This window comes from Nipponia nippon, unplaced genomic scaffold (assembly GCF_047370975.1).
Source record: "Nipponia nippon isolate SJK-2023a ecotype South Korea unplaced genomic scaffold, ASM4737097v1 scaffold_6, whole genome shotgun sequence".
Classification (NCBI taxonomy): domain Eukaryota; kingdom Metazoa; phylum Chordata; class Aves; order Pelecaniformes; family Threskiornithidae; genus Nipponia; species Nipponia nippon.
Window position 1 is genome coordinate 10131827 of NW_028262380.1, and position 19092 is coordinate 10150918.

Here is a 19092-nt window from a genome sequence, read left to right on the forward strand (position 1 = left end):
CAGTGGTTCCTCTCATCTTCAAGATTTTGTACATGAAGCAAATAATATTCACCCCAAAATCAGCAAAGCTAAAAGCTGTCTTCACGTAGTTCATTTACTAATGAAAAGCTATCAGATTCATGAAGTACGAAAGCTGAGCATCTACAAAAGACATGGCTACTTTATACTGCCTGCAATTTTGAAATATTTCTCATGTTCTAGTAAGCTCTGTCTCCTTATTTTATATAAAGGAAACTGCTTTCAATGCGTGTTCTTAAGGGAAAGCATCAACGCACACTTAAACAAGACATAGTTGATTTAATTTATGCATAGTGTTTTCAAAAATATACCCTTTAAGCTAAGGAAGGGCATACATCTACCAAAGGTTCATTTTAAAGGGATTTGACAATAAAAACTAATTAATACATTAAATAATAATGTAATACATTTAACGCACAGAAAAATGTCAGTGAAATCAGGAAGGTGCCATTTTGCTTACCTGACAAGAGCGAAACTGGTTGACTAGCAGCGTACATCTCTGTGGGTCTTTTCTTCCATCCAAACTGTCCAGTTCAGCTGCTACCTGATTTAGTTCCTCATCAGCGTAGTAGAACTGAGCAAGGAGCTGTGGGTCTGTTCTCTGCAAAGACAGAGACATATAAAATACTACATTATTTTTGTGAATAAAAAAAAACACTTCAGCTAGTTATATTTATTGTGTTTGTTGTTTTTTTGGTGTTTCGGTTTTGCTTTGGTTTTTTTTACACTTACGCCAGATGAGTAGTGTGGCAGCACAGAAAAGAACGATCTTGAGACATTTAAGCACAATCACAAATTTTGAAGAAAATAAATCCGTCACATAACAAACTTGGGGCATTACTCAGCTACCATTATCTCCAAAACCATCCCAGCATTCTCATTACTTGTGGCATAATTATTCGGTGAAGCAAACAACTGAACCACAAGTTTTGTTTATTAAACAAAAGTACACTTCAGTCCTAGGCAAAACAGGACAAAGTTGCTTTCCAAGTTAAAACAAACAAACAAAACCCCCCAAATCCATCAAGCAATGTGATCACCTACCAAGCAGTGTGGTAACCCCTGCAACACGATGCGGTAACGCCTGCAACATGAGGCACGGTGTTACCTGGTCAGAATCCTCACTTTGAGGATCACAAGAATCAAGTCACAGAAGGGGAAAGTACTGAATCTACTAGATACATTACCAGGGGCAAATAGATCTAAAGACTTCACAAAGCAAATAACATGACTAAACGAGGCATTACACAGAGAGAAAACTACACCACAAAAGTCTTCCAAGGGGGAAAGAACAGAATTATCAATATGGATTTTTGGCCACATTAAAACAGAACAGCAATTATAATAGAAAGAACAGAAGAATAAAGGAATTCATCATCAAAAATACTGAGAAATATTAATAATAAAAGTTTACCCCATAAAAGGTTGGTTGTTTTTTTTTGTTTTCTTAATATTAACAACTGGAAATTCTGATCATTAAAAAAGCTGAAATCTTTTATTAAAATACTGGAAAAGTAACAAAGATCAGTGTGTGTGGAGGGAGGAGATAAGAATTTTGACTGTTAAAAGAGAGTGGAGATACAAGTAGGAGGAAGGAGGGAGTAGCTTTTTGTATGTGCCAGCAACTTGGTGAAACATTCATGGGCTCAGATAAGCACCACCTCATATTATTCTAAAGTAGTCATCAGTAAAATATACACGAGATTTGCAAGAGATGAGTATAAAATGAAAATAGTTGTTTTTAATCACAAGTGTAAGAAATATTAAGACTACTAACTGTAGACTGGGAATTAGAATTAGTCACCACTAGATGAAAGAAAGAGCACCTGATACTACAGAAAACAAATAGCTACAAAGTATCTGAAATTGATTCTTAATGCACCTAAGAATGAAGCAACACAAAAATACTTCTAGAAGGCCCAGGTTAGGTATAGAACCAGTAAAAATAAAGATGAAGTTGCATGGAAGCAATTCACAAACAAGTCTCAAAGTCTCAAACACTGGAAAAAAAAAAGAATTAACATAGGGAAGAACTTCCAGGTAAAGAAAAACATTGGGTAAAAGAAAACATTGTTTTTGTAAACGAACAAAAAATTGCAAAAGCATAGAAATTACCAAGAAGCAACACATTTTAAATGAAAATTACAACTAATGAAGATGTACGAGATAAGTACATCAGAGCAAAACATGTACCAACAGAAACAAGTGTAATACAGCGAAGAAATTAGTCAACAGCAAACCAGAAGATAACATCACTTTAAAAGACATCACCAAATGCAACAAATGGCAAAGGACAAAAACACTGAGGTTATGTACAACAAGGTCTACGTTGTGAACCGTAACATTTTCTATCTGAAACACAAACCATATCTAGTACTGTGAAAGGAGAAAATACCAAAGTTCTTAAGGGATAGGCATATGGTGCAGTGGGATCAGAAATGCTGCCATTCGCAAACCACAGGTTTAAAGCACTAGTAGACATGATAAAGGTATACTAGAGAGCTGAATCTCGTGCTTCACGTACACCCAGTCCTGCAGCACCGGACTTTTCTTTGCCAGAAGACACAAAAAGATTAGTAGCAAACCTCTGCCAACAGCAACACAGGTTCAAAAGTGGTCAGAGCACAACAAATGCCCATCAGGAATACTTGGAGGAAAAAAAAAAAGCAGTTATTTTTGTTTCATACTTAAAAAAAATTTAAACAGAAGGTATCACAACATATTGTTAAACTCCCTATTTTAGTCTCCACAAGATACATAATCCTGCAGAAAAACCTTTTCAGGACTTCATAGCACAACAGCAGTAAAACCTGCACAGCTGTTTAGTCCCTGAAAAGGACCAACAAGAGTACTAACACCTTTGGAAGAGAACAGTATACATCCTCCACACTTGGCAGGATCAAGGAGTTAACTACCGCAAGTACTTTATTGCTGCAAGACCTAAGGAAAAAGATTTAGTCTTATAAGTGATGCTAAACACTGCCTCAGTGTTACATGCTGGATTGGTTCTCAGTCAGCAATCTAACAAGCCAACAATTCTCCCTGAAAACAAAGGCACTGCCTCCTGTTCCTACATGCCGTATTTGTGCACAAATATCGTCCATCTCAGGCTACCCTTACCATTGCTGTGGGCCATCACACCGCCCAGCCGCTTCCTACATCACTACTTCACCCCAACTCTGAGGCAAATCAGAAATGAAACATCTTTTCAGGCAGTTGAAATGCAGTAATGAAAGCGCTAGGGTTTTTTTTTTTTTCTTCTTCTTCAAGCAGCCACTTTCTACAAAATAGAGAGCCTTTCCAATCATAAGCTGCTTCTTAATACTTTCAATGTTGTCTTTTATTAAGCAGGTTTAGTACCCTAAGTGTAAGCTGTCAAAAATTTACAGTCTTAAATAATGTCTCCACTATAGCCTTGATATAAAGGTGCCCAGGGAGAAAGATAAAGCTTGCGATATATGGTCCGGGAAACAAACAAAATTCAAAATGAATGATAATAAGCGGGAGAGCGTATAATTGAACTACTAAATTTAATTTTGTTTAGGTCTAAATTTCTGTGCTTATAAAGTGAGGCTTAGTAAAGCATTTCTTTCAGCATTTCCCCTACCCAATTATTTTTATTTTTGATTTTTACATTTTCCTTCAGCATTTATCTACATCCATTAAAACTTTCTAGACAAAGTTGTTAACCAAAGATGTAGGATTTCACGTGTGGAATTGTGGCAAAGCATGACTACTGACTTATAAGCATCTAAATTGGACTGCAGTAGCAAAACAAGGCAATTTAATAATACTGGTCTCAAGCAAAACAAGCAAGGCCAAGATACTTAGCTCCCACATGGCTGATCTTTTAAATTGGAGGAACAAAAGTTTTAATTGAGTTCTCTCTACTGTGTTATGTTTGGTCTGGATTAGTAGCATGATCTTTGATTAATTGTGTCAATCACACATGGTCCCTGGCAAGCCAAAGCTGCATGAAACTCAATCTCTTAGCAGGGGGCCATTTAAAGCAAATAACCACAACTTCCTGAATTCAAGTTGTTCCAATTGGTAGCAGAAAATAAGAGATAGTGCCATGCTCAATGCCAATTTTTACTTTCAGTTTATGCAAAATATGGTTCAAATAATTCTATCCAAATTACTTATTATTCTTTGGCAGAATAAGAATTAGTAATTCCCATCCTCAGCTGCTCAAATTAATAGAATGACTTCAATTGAAAGCACCTAACAGAAAACCTACCACTTATCCTGGTAGTTTGTTTCAGGAATTAATCACATTTACCATCAAATTAATGAACCTAATCTCTTGTTTTGATTTGCTGGACTTCAACTTCTAGATATGGTCATTTTGCCTTTTTCCATTAAAGTATTGAGTACTTATGTTACTTCTATTTGCCTATTTCTGTATCCACAGACTGCAGTAGCCCTTTCAACCATACCACCACTGTAGGTTGCACATATGGTTTGGGGATTGGGGGGGGGCGGGATTTTTGTTTGGTGTTTTTTTGGGGGGTGGGGGGGGTGGGGGGGTGCAGGGGTGTGTGGAAGTTTTTTTGTATGTGGTGGTATTGTTGTTTTAAATCTGTTACCATCCCAACACCCTCCTGAGTGTGAGCTATCCAGGTCGGAGTCTCATTCTATAAACACACTCTGCATTCCTTCTGTCTAATGTTTCTTTATATTCCACATCTAATATTCAAAAGGATTCAACCCACCAAATGGTCCAGGGTATTCTGCATAGTTATACTGCCAGTGAGTAATTCACCATACCACTGGAGCACATTCTCCACAGATTTGAAATCATCACTTCATACCTGGATCATAACTTATTATACTGATTCATATGGTATACATTGATGATCACTCCTGTCAGTACAAATACAAGAACCAGCACACCATCAGTTACTTTATTTTTAACATTTAGCCATGTCATGTAATACTGCATCATTCATCTTTTTTTATGAAAGATCACTCACTGAATACTTCTTTTAATGATTTTTACTTTTTATTAGGTACAACTCTCATTAGGTCAGAGATCAAAATCAGAAGACAACTGCCTGCCATTCACAAGGTCAGCACAAAACAGTTGTATTAATTATTGAACTGGTTACACTCTGCTTTTGCCCATGAAGTCCTACCAAGGAATAGTGATTAAGATTAGATTAGTTCAGTTTGTTGCATAATGAATTCTGATTTGATTTTTCAATCAGAATTCATATGGACTATAAGAGAATGCTAAAAGGAAAACATCTTAATTTAAGAGACCTGTAAGCCACGGGTTATTAGATAAGTAGCAAGTCCATAAGATTACTTATTGCATGTTGTCAGATGAGAAGATGCTATTCTCACATCTTGTAAACAAGCTGGTCTATCAAAACCAGAAGCTGTCGCTAAAAAAAGTGTCAACTAACTGGGAAAGGAAGAAATTCTAGCACAGACTTCTCAACACAGGACAGAAGTAAACAGCTAGACCGAAAACTGATACTACAACGAGAAGCCAGAAGCCAGTGCTGAGAGATCTATCTCAAACCATACAGTCATTCTGGAATTTAAGAATTGCCTTGAAAATCACGTTTCCAGAAATAAGGGTTCTTCTTGGGGAGGATTTCCTCCTTTCAAAACAACATTGCAAGCACCTTTTGTGTGATTTTTAACAACAGCTTTCAAGTATCAACGCTGCTTCTTTTTTGAGTAACACAAAATACACGTCATCTTATAAACATAACTGACAGCAGCCCATAACTTGAACACTAAAAGGAATGTTTCCCCCAGGTTTCCATGATCCTTTGCAGGGAAGCAGAGATATTGTTCAGGCTTTTTCTTCTACTGACATCGCAACAGGGACAGAGCCCCACCACCACCACAAAAAGAGACAGAAGACATCATCGTCCCAAATGAGCCAAAGAACAGACCGGAGCAAGGGAACCATGCAGATGAGCAAGATCCCAGCTAGTGATATAATTGTCTTCTTATGCCTGTCAGTTATCCTCTGGAAAATAATATTCACCATTTTTGAATTGCTGATCTAAAGGCTTCAGAACAACAGCTAAACCCCAACCCTGCTTAAAATAAAATACAGGGACCCGAGATGAAAGGCTCCAGATCTCCCTTGTTCACTGGCACTTTTCCAGCACTAAGCATTTATGTATCTCCCACACACCCAGAAACCCTGACTCAATCCCTATGGAAAGAAACTATATGGAAAAGCATTAATTATATGCATTTTGCTGATGGTAAATCCAGATTGTTTTTTGACAAGGGAACAAAGTAAACCTACATCTATCAGGGTAACTTTTCAAGTAGTACTTGGTAACGGTAAAAGGTGTGTTTTACACAAGCACACGTATTTTATTACACATTGCAGCTACTGCTTTCACAATCACAGGACAATCCTGGGTGACAGTCCATGTGCGATACTTTTAATGCTGTAGGTGCCACAGGACACTACCCTTTCTGAGCCAAGAAGGCTAGCAAACATCAAATGCCTGCTCAACAATTTCTGTTCTGCTACAATTGATGCTACAACTCTAATGGCCAAAGCAAGAAGTTTTTTAGAAAGGCCATGGCATTTACATCAGTGGAACTGTCTTTCATCTCTGTAGCTTCCTTTATTCCCCCTTCGGTAAGGGAAAGGGTGGTATAAATGTCTCTATTAGTGAAGGCCCAGTTGTTCTCAGTCTAAATCTGTTGTCTACTATATTTTCGGGGAAAACAAAGAAACGCATTGTCACATGCCCAGGCAAAGAGGATCAACCTCAAACTTTCCATTCCCTGTAATAAACGCTGCCATTATCAGACAGTGCCAAATACGAACAATTACTGCACAGCACAGAAATAAGAAAGGGGACTTCACAAGTGAAAGCACATTCCCTTGGAGGTGGGAATTTGGAAAGGCTAGAGGTTAAGAACTCACTCCTACTCTGCAGCGTAGAGAAAACACCACCTAACATTCTGGAGAACAACTGGTATACGAGATGACAACGTGTTCTGTGAACCCCAAAGCAGAATTAGGTCCTAAGTATTTTAAATATAGCCAGTGATGAGGCAACATTGTATTTTTAAAGCTTACAACTGATGTTACATCTAACTAGTTTTAAGCTAACTAAACTTAACTAAGACTCACATAACATTAACAGCAGGAAAAAGTGTTTTGTTCAAAAGTAGTAGGATTTAGGCACAAAGTCCCAAGTTTATTCATTGTCAGTGTGAAAAATAACAGACTTAGTGACAGAAACTTACCTAATTGAACACTGACTACACCAGTCACATTTGCACTAGTAGGCTTAATTGGCAGGTGACTAGTTCCAAAGATTTAAGCTATTTCTTCAGAAAAGGATACCAGCAAGGTGTTACATCAGTTCATTTTTCACCTCCCATATAAGCAAGTGTACCCACATCCTTCCTTTGGACAGGTCCTTTGAATTTTTCATTGATTTCCAAATGCTAATAACAATAAGAAACAATCATTCTCTTCGCCAAAATTTCTGATAGTCAAATTCAAACGTTATAAATTTTCAGTAGCGAAAATATTTCTTCACATTAAATGAAAGAGGAACTCTGCAACTCCAAGTACGCAGTTGTTTTGGAGGCTTTTTTGTTTGGTTTTCTTTTTTTTTTTTTTTTTTTTAAATCTACTGACTACCTGAAGTGCTATCTGTTAAGGAAAAAAGGGGAAAAATTCCCTCAACGTTCATATTTTGTAGAATGTAATGAAGTCTTAAACTGGTGTTGCACACGCATAAGAAAAGGGACTCCAGGATGAATACAAAGATTGGTAATTGGTCATGAGGTTTCATAAAAAACAAGCACTGTCAGAAAAGCTACAGCCTGGCTAAAGCTTTGCCAGCTGCTCTGTGTTTATTTACAGAATACCATTACACAAGCAAGAAAGACAGGTGAACAGGTTGTTAACACAATAAAATGCTAGCAGCACTTTAAGCAAAAAAAAAAAAATCAGTGAGAGAATGATTTATTGGACAACAAAAATCAGGTCAATGAGTTTTTGCAATACTAGCACACTCTCCCCAAACATATTTAAGTTCTTTTTTTCCCCTACAGAATGGTATAAAACCAAGCCCCCCAAAAGGAAAATCTGGAAGTGGTTACACTGAACTAGAGTAGCAAATACTTGAGACTGGTACACAGTCAGTTTTCACTCATGATGGATTAAGTCATCGTACAGTTTCTATTTTTGAGTGTTCATAATACTAATCTAGAAAAGCATGTGCTCAAATCCATATTTTCTGGGGGAAGGACATAAGCATGTGCTGAACACCTATTACTTAAGCTTTCGGACACGTACTCTGATGAATAGGAGTGGCCTGCAGCTGAATTGCAGCTTCGATTTCTAAGACAGACGACAGACTTCGGGCTGTGGGGAAGCCAACACGCTAAGCAGGCATGAGAAGTGATGGAGCAGCCACTTCTTCCATGTGAAAAGTGGGTGACCTGCAATGCTACCTCCTTCCCCAGCCTGTGGCAGGCTATTTTTAATTAGTAAGAAATCAATCTTCCCCAAATTAAGTCTGTTTTGCTCATGACAGTAATTGGTGAGTGATCTCCCTGTCTTTATCTTGACCCATGAGCTTTTTCATTCTATTTTCTCCCCCAGCCTGTTGAGGAGGGGAGTGAGAGAGCAGCTAGGTGGGCACCCAACAGCCAGCCAAGGTCAACCGACCCCACTGAACTTGTAAAACACATACCAAAAGCTTCCTCCTGCAGCTAATCTCCCAGAGTTTGACCTTAAGATAATCACATTTCATTCTCAGCTGCTGCAAGAACATCAAGTTTAAACAACAAATATTTACTTAGAAACAGCAAATTCAGCTTGTCAGGATACATAGTGAAATGGACTAATTAATCTTTAAATGGTTTTATGCAGTTTGCTTCAGATTTGTCTAGATTTTTGTATTTAAACTCAAACATTACACTAAGTATCTTTTCAAACAAAATAGATTCTGCAGTGTTTTTAGTGATTTGTCACCTATTAAGAGGCAAATAGCCATTTTAGTGTCCTGGGCTTGTTGATTGACTATGTTCAATTCCAGACCTACAGCCCCCCCTTACACAGAGGAATTGTGTGGCATTTGGGAGCAGCACCCAACTATTTTTCCTCCAATAATGCAAAACCTCCATCTTACTAAGCTGCACATCTTCACAACTTTCTGCGTTAGAGGACTTTTTAACCCACTATAGTTACATTACAACATGTTTTATGGATGTGCCTAATCATTGATAACAATTCCTAAACGTTGAGGCAAACAACAACCTCTACTTGGACATGTCCTCAATATTAATGTCCTCCTAACTATTAGTTTGCTATACCCTTTTTTCCTTTCAGAATCAGACTTCTATTGTAAAGAAAAACAAACACACACATCCCCCCAAAAAAATGCAAACAAAAAAAAACCCCAAACACTCAAAAAACCCACTCTGTGCAGTTGAAGGACTGCTTTGCAGCCTCTTTTCAGCTTCATCTTGTTTTAGCATGCACATATCCCAATAGGGTTTTATTTTCCTCCCAGGTCTGTAGTTCCAGTATTTTGCTCATGCTTAGTAGACCTGGTAGAACGCCAGTTTTGCCTTACTGTTCAGTACCAACCTGTTTTGAACAATCTGCTATATACAGCGTTTTACTTCTGGATCATGAAATAAATGTCTTAGTTAATCAGGGCATAGACAAAACTAACAAGAGGGAAACCTGACCCAGCAACGAGTTCAAGCCTGCTGACGATAAAAGAGTTACTCCATAGTCTTTCTCAGGTAGGAACAGGCAAAACACATTCCTTAGGTTTCTTCATATTGAAAGTGCATCTTTATTTTCCTTTGCCTCAGCAAACTTGCTTATGATGAGTCTGAGGTGTTCCGTATCATAGTTTAATAAAAGCACAATCATCTGTGTACAGTTGCTCATACATAACCTCATTTGCCTTGTAGGAGGCTTTCAATAAGCTCAGGTTGAACATCTTGCCAGATGTTCAGGATTTAACTACCTTGGCATCATATCACTAGCACAATCAATCATTGCAACAAAGGTTTCATCAGAACTTTGTTCCGAAACGCATCTGTTCAAGCCCAGTGATGAAAGAAACTGCTCTTAAGGCCCTCAGCACAGAAACTTTCCCAGCTTCTGCCTTCTGACAATAACTTCAAATGAATGTCTGCATAAGCAAATCTTTTGATCTTATTTCCACTATTTCAGCTAAATCATATAAACAAGTAGCTTTCCGAGTGCCATCATCAGTCAAACCAGGTTTCCTATTCTGTTTTCCAGAAAATAGCAAGCTTCAGTTGATGTTTGTCCTGTGCTCACCACAGCACCTATCTGTGGAGATTCATCCATGTCTAATAACGAACACATTCAACACACAGTCCTTCAGTCGGAGCACTGAGCATCATCTCTCTTTGCAGAAAGTCCCCACCTCCTTTATGTAGGGACCTATCTAAAGTTTTAGGGAACTTTTAGGAACTTCACTGCTTTTAAGGACTTGATACTGAGATTAGTATCATTTTTCCAAGCGTGCTTGAACATGAATAGCGGCTTTGAAAATTACCAGAAGGCAGGCAAGAAGAGAGATGAAAAAGGCACCAGGCAGACCAACAGCAGGACTGCATAGGACTTTAAACCATGCTAGAAACTTTTGAAACAGTCCATCAACAACAAAATATATTCAAGTACACAAGAAGCTTATATTTGCTGGAAGACAGTAAATTAACCGGATGACAGTGCATGGGAGAAGGCTCACCTGCGTCCCTGCTCCCAGCCCCTGCTGAATTGAATCTTTTTGCTCAATTAGGCATTCCTGGGTCTTTTCAGACAATATCCTCAAAGTCTGTCCTTGGTCTCCTGGTCACGCAGAAAATCTCTTCTGGGAAACAAATGGGTTTGTACAGCTATTCCTGTTTTCTGTGCCAGCTCAGCATACAGTTTCAGTTTGACCATTTCTCCTCATCAGCATGCACGGTAGATAAGCTGTATCAGTCTTCAGCTATTCTGTGTCTTCCCCGCCCCCAAACGGTTCCTGAATGCTTTTCTGGTATATATTTTCCTAAGATGGACAGTTCTATATTCATTTATTGAGAGAGAAAATTAAAAAGGAAAAAAACCCCAAACCCTCTAGTCACTACATATTAGTGATTCTTACAAGGATTTTAAAATCATACATTGTCTCTTCTGGCAAGATCAAGTTCCTCAGTCCTGTTTGCTGCCTGTTTAGGTAAATATAAAAAACCAACACAATTACGGTACTTTCTATTTAATGAAGAGGTGCTTCTTTTCCCACATTCACAGAATCATAGTAATGGTTTGGGTTGGAAGGGACCTTCGAGATCATCTGGTTCCAACCCCCCTGCCATGGACAGGGACACCTTCCACTAGACCAGGTTGCTCAAAGCCCCATCCAACCTGGCCTCCAACAGTTCCAGGGAGGGGACATCCACAACTTCTCTGGGCAACCTGTTCCAGTGCCTCACCACCCTCATATTGAAGAACTTCTTCCTTATATTTAGATCTACCCCCTCTTGCAGTTTAAAACCATTACCCCTTGTCCTATCACTACATGCCCTTGTAAAAAGTCCCTCTCCAGCTTTCTTGTAGGCCCCCTTCGCGTACTGGAAGGCTGCTATAAGGTGTCCCTGGAGCCTTCTCTTCTCCAGGCTGAACAACCCCAGCTCTCTCAGCCTGTCCTCATAGCAGAGGTGTTCCAGCCCTCTGCTCATCTTTGTGGCGCTCCTCTGGACTACATCCAACAGGTCCATATCCTTCCTGTGCTGAGGACCCCACAGCTGAATGCAGTACTCCAGGTGGGATCTCACCAGAGCAGAGAAGAGGGAGAGAATCTCCTCCCTCTACCTGCTGGTCACGCTTTTTTTGATGCAGCACAGGATACGATTGGCTTTCTGGGCTGCAAGCACACATTGCCAGGTCATGTTGAGCTTCTTGTCAACCAACACCCCCAAGTCCTTTGCCTCTGGGCTGCTCTCAATCCATTCTCCACCCAGCCTGTATTTGTGCTTGGGATTGCCTTTACCCATGTGCAGGACCTTGCACTTGGCCTTGTTGAACCTCATGAGGTTCGCATGGGCTCACCTCTCCAGCCTGTCAAGGTCCCTCTGGATGGCATCCCTTCCCTCCAGCGTGTTGACCGCACCACACAGCTTGGTGTCATTAGTAAACTTGCTGAGGGTGCACTCAATCCCACTGTCCATGTTGCCAACAAAGATGTTAAACAGTGCCAGTCCCAATACCGGAGGAACGCCACTCATCACTGATCTCCACTGGGACATCAAGCAGTTGACCGCAACTCTTTGCATGCAACCATCCAGCCAATTCCTTATCCAACAAGTGGTACATCTGTTGAATCCATGTCTCTCCAATTTAGAGAAAAGAATGCCATGCCAGTGTCAAATTCCCAAAAACAGCTTTCAGGAAAGCTGTAATACATACAGCCTATTGCCTGTTACTCTTTATTGATCAGCAGTATCACTTCCATGTTATAACTACACATGTTCAGGTTCTCCCCAAAGGCATTCTGCAAACTTCTGGTTGCCAAGTATTTTCACTAGTATGCTAGATGACAAAAGGGATTAATTGCAAAACTGCTGTTAAAAGCAAGGAAATGCATTACCAGTAATGCTTATTGTAATATTTACAATGCTTTGGCAAGAATATGATTCAAACTATTTGAGAATAGCATCAAAAGCAACACTACATTGGAGACACCAAAAAAGAAAGAGAAATCTGATCTTTGAAAAATGAAGCATGCTTAAGGAATGCAAAAATATTAACTCATACATGTACAACTCACTTCAGTTTCAATGTAGACACCTACTGCAGGTCTTGCAATGTAGACACCTACTGCACAGCTGAACTTCCTTCTCTACCACCACGGCTCTACACAGGCTCTAAACCTCAGCCAGACTCCAGAAATGAACACACACCAAAATCACAGGCAGACTCATGACTTTTTTCACATGTAATGGGGCAAAGAATTCCAGTGCTTCCAAAGCCTTAAGGAAGAACACCTACTGGAGTAGCTATAGCTTACATTTCAATGGCATAACTGGTTAAAAAGTTCAATTGGTTTTACTGTGAATACTGCACTTGACAGAAAGTTCAGTGTACATGCAGTCTAGGATCAAAGCCATTAATTGCTTTTCAACTGAGAAACAGTGAATCTTTTTCTCTGAAGAAAATAATCAGCATAAAACCAAAGTGCCAAAAAAGTTTTCTGACATTTCTGAAATCAAAGTTCTTAATTATTCCCAGTAATCTCAAGACTACTCTGAAAATGAATGGTAGTAGCTGCACTGAGCCTGACTTACACAACTGTCCTGCCTACAGTCACATGATCACATTACTTGCCTAAAACATGGGAATTTGCTCCAAAACAGGCAAAAATAACAGTTGTTATCTCCCATCCCTCAGTTTTTTTTTCCTGCTCAAGCTTTTCTGTTTTGCATAACAAATGCAAAATGGAGGTCAGAACTTGGAAGTACTTTCCCCACTGCAGTCTTTGCTTGAATGAGTCAAGTTTCCCTCCAGCCCAATCAATGTTTGATTGTTCCATTCAAAGGTTCAGAGATGAGAGCTGCAGAAAGACCCCTCTAGATGTGCCACGAGCATGGTGATACAATTCCCTTCTGAAGGTGAGACACATCTGTTCAAACCTACGGAACTAAAAAAGTTCTTTCTTGCCCTTACTTGATACTTCACAGACGAGCTGCCTTGCATCTGAATTTAGCTCCAATACCTGTAGCCTTTTCAGTTTTGCTCCCTCCAGCAGCGGTTACTGTTGCACCAGATCTGAGCCACAGCTCTGCTTTAATTTTCAATACCCAGCATGTACGCAATGGGCAAGTCTGCAGACTGCAAATGCCTGCAGAACTTCACGGACTACCAATGATGATCTAAAAAAAATCTCAAGGCATTATTAAATAAAAAACACGCTTTTAATATATATGACCCAAGCAACTGCAGAGAAATACTTAGAGGAGACCCATATTTTGCACTGCTGTGGCAATTTGCAAACACACTCAAAGCAATTAATTGAAAAGTCCTATAGTAAAATGCTTTAGGTTATTCCTCCAAGCAGTTAGCTTACCTAGTCAAGCAACAGTTTCCTCATGTACTGAATATTTTACTACTTCTAAAGCTACGTTGCTTTTCCTTATCAAAATATAGGTGAAATACAGCAGTCCCTTTCAAAAAATGCTGTGGAGACTGATAGGTTTTTTTTTTTAAACTGCAAACATACATGTTAATATAACGTAACTCAGATTTTTTTGTACCTATTTGTTTTCCTTGATATAATTTTTATATTATTTGTAATTATCAAAGTTATACATAGAAAATCATTACAAGTTAGGTTAAAATAGAATACATCCAATTAAAGGCTCTGTTCAGGAAGACACATTAACTTCAGAGGATGATATCGCATCCCAAAATTGTGCTGTGAACACAAACACCATTCAAAATCATGACTAACATCCATAATTACAGTATGTGTTGAGAAACAATTTTTATTCGTTTACTTTTTTGTTTGTTTATTTGAGAGAAAAAGGAAATCCAGAATTTATCAACTGGAGATGACAGGCAGAAGAATATAGCTTGGAACTGATTAAGTTTGGGGATATGTGTATGTTTTGGAGGAGTATCAAAGATTATTTATATTCTGCAAAACACAATTATGTTTTTGAAATGGACTGAAAACATAGCAATGTAAATCAAGCTGGTATTATACTTCTACTCTCCAAGTAGCTACTGCTCGATTATTCATGTTACTGCCTACAACAGTCTGAGGACTAGTCAGGTCCCAATACAACCTAGGACAAAAGAAAAGACACTAACTACAGGGTGCACATGCGTGTGTGTAATTGCAGTAAGAAGTACCAACTGTTTACAACATGATGACTTATTTCAGGGATATGCATTTATATATTTATTCCATATATAGCAAAATAATCTGTCAAAAAATTATGGCAAAAATTAATTTCCAGCAGGTATATTAATGCAGATTGTTTCAGAAAGACCAGTTTGAGACAGGTAGTTTCTGCATTTCAATTACACAAAATCCGCATGTGAAATATAGTAGTCATTGTTTAACACATCACTGAGTGCTTAAGTACTGTGACTAGGAAGGCAATAAAAATCTGAAGTACAGGATACAGAAAAGCACAAACAAAAGCACCCAGGCTAAGACAGAAACTAAACCCAGTACTAGTGTTGAGAACAGGACAAATATAGGAAAAATATAACTGAAAAGATAGATTTAAGCCCAACACAAACTTCACCTCTTTGAGAAAAGCATCTTCAAGTTCCATAGTAACCCAGCCCTTCTCCTCACTGGTACCTTCTGAGCATCAAATCCCAAAGCTAACTTCTAAAGCTATGATGAATGCAGGCCTCCTAACAGGATAAATCCTAGACTAAATGAAGCAACTTGAATTATGAACATTACATTAACAGCTCTTACATATATATAATTGTCTTTGTAAAAGACAATGACAAGAAAGCTATGCAAGTTATTTTATTCCTTAAAGGAAAAACTACATTACCTGTGAAGTGAGACTTGCCAAATTACCAGAAGAGCCATTACAAACATCTTCATTTCCCAGGAAATAATTTAATTAGACAAAATATGAAAAACCAGGAGACTGCTAGTGTTCCTAATGATTATATATGTTTCTTACCACAAAGGTGTTAGCACTTGTGAAGAGCAGGTGTGTACATAAAGAGCCTGTCTTATACACCCCAGATTTCTACAGAGGAGCCTGATGAGGCTGTGGTCTGCCACCCCGCCATTATCAGGGTTCTCTTCACGCCTCTTATGTAGTACATGGGTGGCTCCAGCTGGACCTGCACTCAGCCCAGTATTCCAGGTGGCCCCACAAAGCCTTGTCACTCCCAACAGAGAACGAGTGGAAGAACTTTCTCTTATACACTTAATTTCTCTCTGGACCTATTGTTACATAGAAACTGGTTGTACAGCACTTAAAGCAGGATACACTGCATGAAAGAATTTGAAAAAGAAAATCAGAATTTAAACAGCAAAGTTCCTTTTTTCTTTATTCTGCCCAGGCCAACACTGATTCAACATTCCTACCCATGTATCATCCTCTGCAACAGATGGGAAAACTCTCCAGCAGTGCACCATTACACACTTCAGCAATTAATTGTAGCAGAAGACAACATGTCTGTCATAAATTTCATTTCACATGCTGAGGAATTATATTCTGAATTGCAATGGATGATGCTACAATAAAGCCTTGCCTTAGTGTAGCTCACCACAAGCACCATTCAGTGCAGGAGACCGCAATTTGGAAAAAGACACTGCCCTTATCAAACCAACTCAATCATGTTAGCTTCCAAAAAAACACTGGAGACAGAATACGGTTATAAAAACTTACTGTTTAACAGTAATACTATAGCTAAACAGTTGAAACTACGTAAAGCAAGCTTTTCACTCATTCTCTGGAACACCCCAAAGTCTCTCAGGCTGCTAGAAGACAGATGCAACTAGGCTACAGGCAGCCAGAGCACACAGGAATTTGTTTTGGCAGCCTGGTCTTCCTCGCTCACTGAACCACCTCTCCCCGCCTGCATGAAGCGCATCTGCCTGCGTTGTCCCTCCAAGTCTTTCTATGGCACTCTTCCATTCTCCAGCCTTCTCCATCCTGCCAATACAAAGCACATTGCTCCTCACCACAGAACCAAGGCATTCGTGCTGTGAAGGACTTGACAAAGTAAAATATGGAGGGACGCTCCAGTGAGTGTTTTTAGCTGGAGGTAAGTTACATCCTGAAAAACAGTACTTATGTTGAGAGCAACAGTTCATGAAAAGCAACATGCCAACTGAGGATGGCACCCAGAAAATCAGATTTCTTTCAGAGGGAATAAGACAAACCAGACACTTTATGCACCAGAACTGATTTCAAACATGTGTTTTCTCTATGTCAATATTTAAAATCAGGCCAAAACCCAGAATTGTACTCAAGGTTAGTGTTCTGTATTCACAGTAGTCTAGCAAAGTTCAGGATATTCATCCCAAAACCTGTTGTTATCCCCAAGACTGTTTTGTTGCTAGTGTGTCTAGCCTAGAGAGAAATAAGTTACATTTATCTAAAGGAAAAGATAAAGAACAAACCCATAATAAAACATGGTATGTATTCACTGTATCTGATTATGAGAGATGTTTTTTGTGTATAAGGTATTTACATATTAAGGATAACTCCCTCCTTGCCAGTCCACAGCTGGGGGCTGGTAATCCTACAGCAAACACACACAAAGTTCAAATCTCTTATCATAACAGGATCCTCTTCAGTAAAGACATGTGAATCTGGTATCATAGTAAGACTTGAGCTACAAGAGGTTGTCTAAGGCCCTGACAGCATTTTAGCTGGATGAAACACACTAATTTGCAATTAAAAAAAATAAACAAAACCCAGTATAGTTCTCTTCATTTTCCATCACGTCACTAAATGTGGTTTTTATCAAGCTTTGTATTATTCTCTCCAGTTATCTCAAAATTACTACAAAGGCTCAAGACAAACAAGCAAGCAAACAAGATAGGAATTGACTCTCGAGGGAGACACAACCCTAGAGACAGCAACTTTCACAGTCCCATAAAATAAAATATAATCAGAAAGTTACATACTCAAAAAAGTGGCCTTCCACTAAATACGTGTCTTGGACAGGAACTGATAAATAAGATATTCATTGGGAGAGACACATCCTAAGTGTCAGAGCATCACTGACATACAGAGAATAGTGGGTAGTGAACTGTTAACATTTTAGGATCTATACTTTGTTTGTTTAAAGAACATGGGGTGCTCCTTTCCCTTAAGCCAAAAGAAAGTCTGGATTCAGTGCTCTACAAAGCTTTTAGTTCTCAATCACGGATTATCACAAATTTACCATCCCAGTCACTAATATTCTTTTATATACTTTGAAGAGGTATGAATATACATGCTTGGTATTGAGAAATTAAATCTGTCTGGGTCTCCTGACTAAGCTGGTAGTTTATTGCTTTATATTCGCACCTGACTTACTGAGTCCATGCAGAAGTTTCTAGACCCTTATCCAGCAATGCCACCTAGACTGGGATAACGCACTGAGAATTTTCTCCTCATTCATAAAATCAGCGCAGTTCCTAGCTGGGAAGAGAGTCAAAAGTAGCAGTTTTTTCAGACTATTTCTTGGGTTTGTCTGTCAGCTTGTGCCAAGAAAAAAATCTCACTTAGGCACAAACAGTCACAGCGCCCTAGGAAGAGAGAGGAAAAAGCGTAACGCCAAGCAGTCCAAAGGAAAAACAAAATTTGGTACAGTCGAATCGTGCCACGTTCCCCTGAGAACTGAGCATTAAGGATCCGGTCTAGTTTTAAAGTGTCATATCTAAAGACACTACACCTCTGCAAGAGAAAGGCTGCCCAGCCCCACACAAAACCATAAACTCGAAGTAAAAGGATCAATCCTGCATGGGCGAAGTATAGCCAGGAACCAACATACGCAAGCATTCCCTTCAAAATTTTTCAGTTGTGTGCAGCAGATGGCTTAGCTATGCCAAAATACTTCTGAAGTACAAGAGGTGCTCATTCATGGAAGCTCCTGCTACTGGATTCCCCTGTTGCCCTCTAGGACCAGGCTGCTGAGGCAGCCCTCTGCTGACACGTCAGTTCTCAGAAAAAAATTGCCAGACTGAAGTGGAAAAGTTGACATCATACCTGATGGCTCCAAACTACACGTGGATTAGCAGCCTTGGCTTATCCCCAAAAAAGCCTACACAGGGAAACAGGTAAGACGTAAAGAACCAAGGTTAATTTCAAGAAAAATCAGTAGTCACTTCCTAGGGAGACAGACATGCTGCTTTTGTTGGCAGTGCCATAAACTTGCCCTGAAAGCTTTGCACCAACTATAAATAAGATGCCTTTGAATTAAGATCAAACCAATCAAGGTTAAAACACTGGCAAGACAGTGATACAGAGAGAAACTGGCAGAACAAGAGAGAGAAGGATCTCCTGGAAACTGCATCTACTACTGGGGTAAGGTAAGAATTATCTTTCAATTTTTTTCTCCCT

At 39.1% G+C, this 19092-nt stretch overlaps 1 protein-coding gene across 2 annotated transcripts in view; it reads right to left on the bottom strand.

Annotated features, from left to right (window-relative positions):
* ZFYVE28 (zinc finger FYVE-type containing 28) overlaps positions 1 to 19092 on the bottom strand; it is a 165856-nt gene that overhangs the window by 85834 nt on the left and 60930 nt on the right. For both annotated transcript variants that reach the window (XM_087737327.1, XM_087737328.1), the window contains exon 2: positions 479 to 619. In XM_087737327.1, the coding sequence (XP_087593453.1) occupies positions 479 to 619 (141 nt within the window). The remainder of the gene's footprint in view (positions 1 to 478; positions 620 to 19092) is intronic.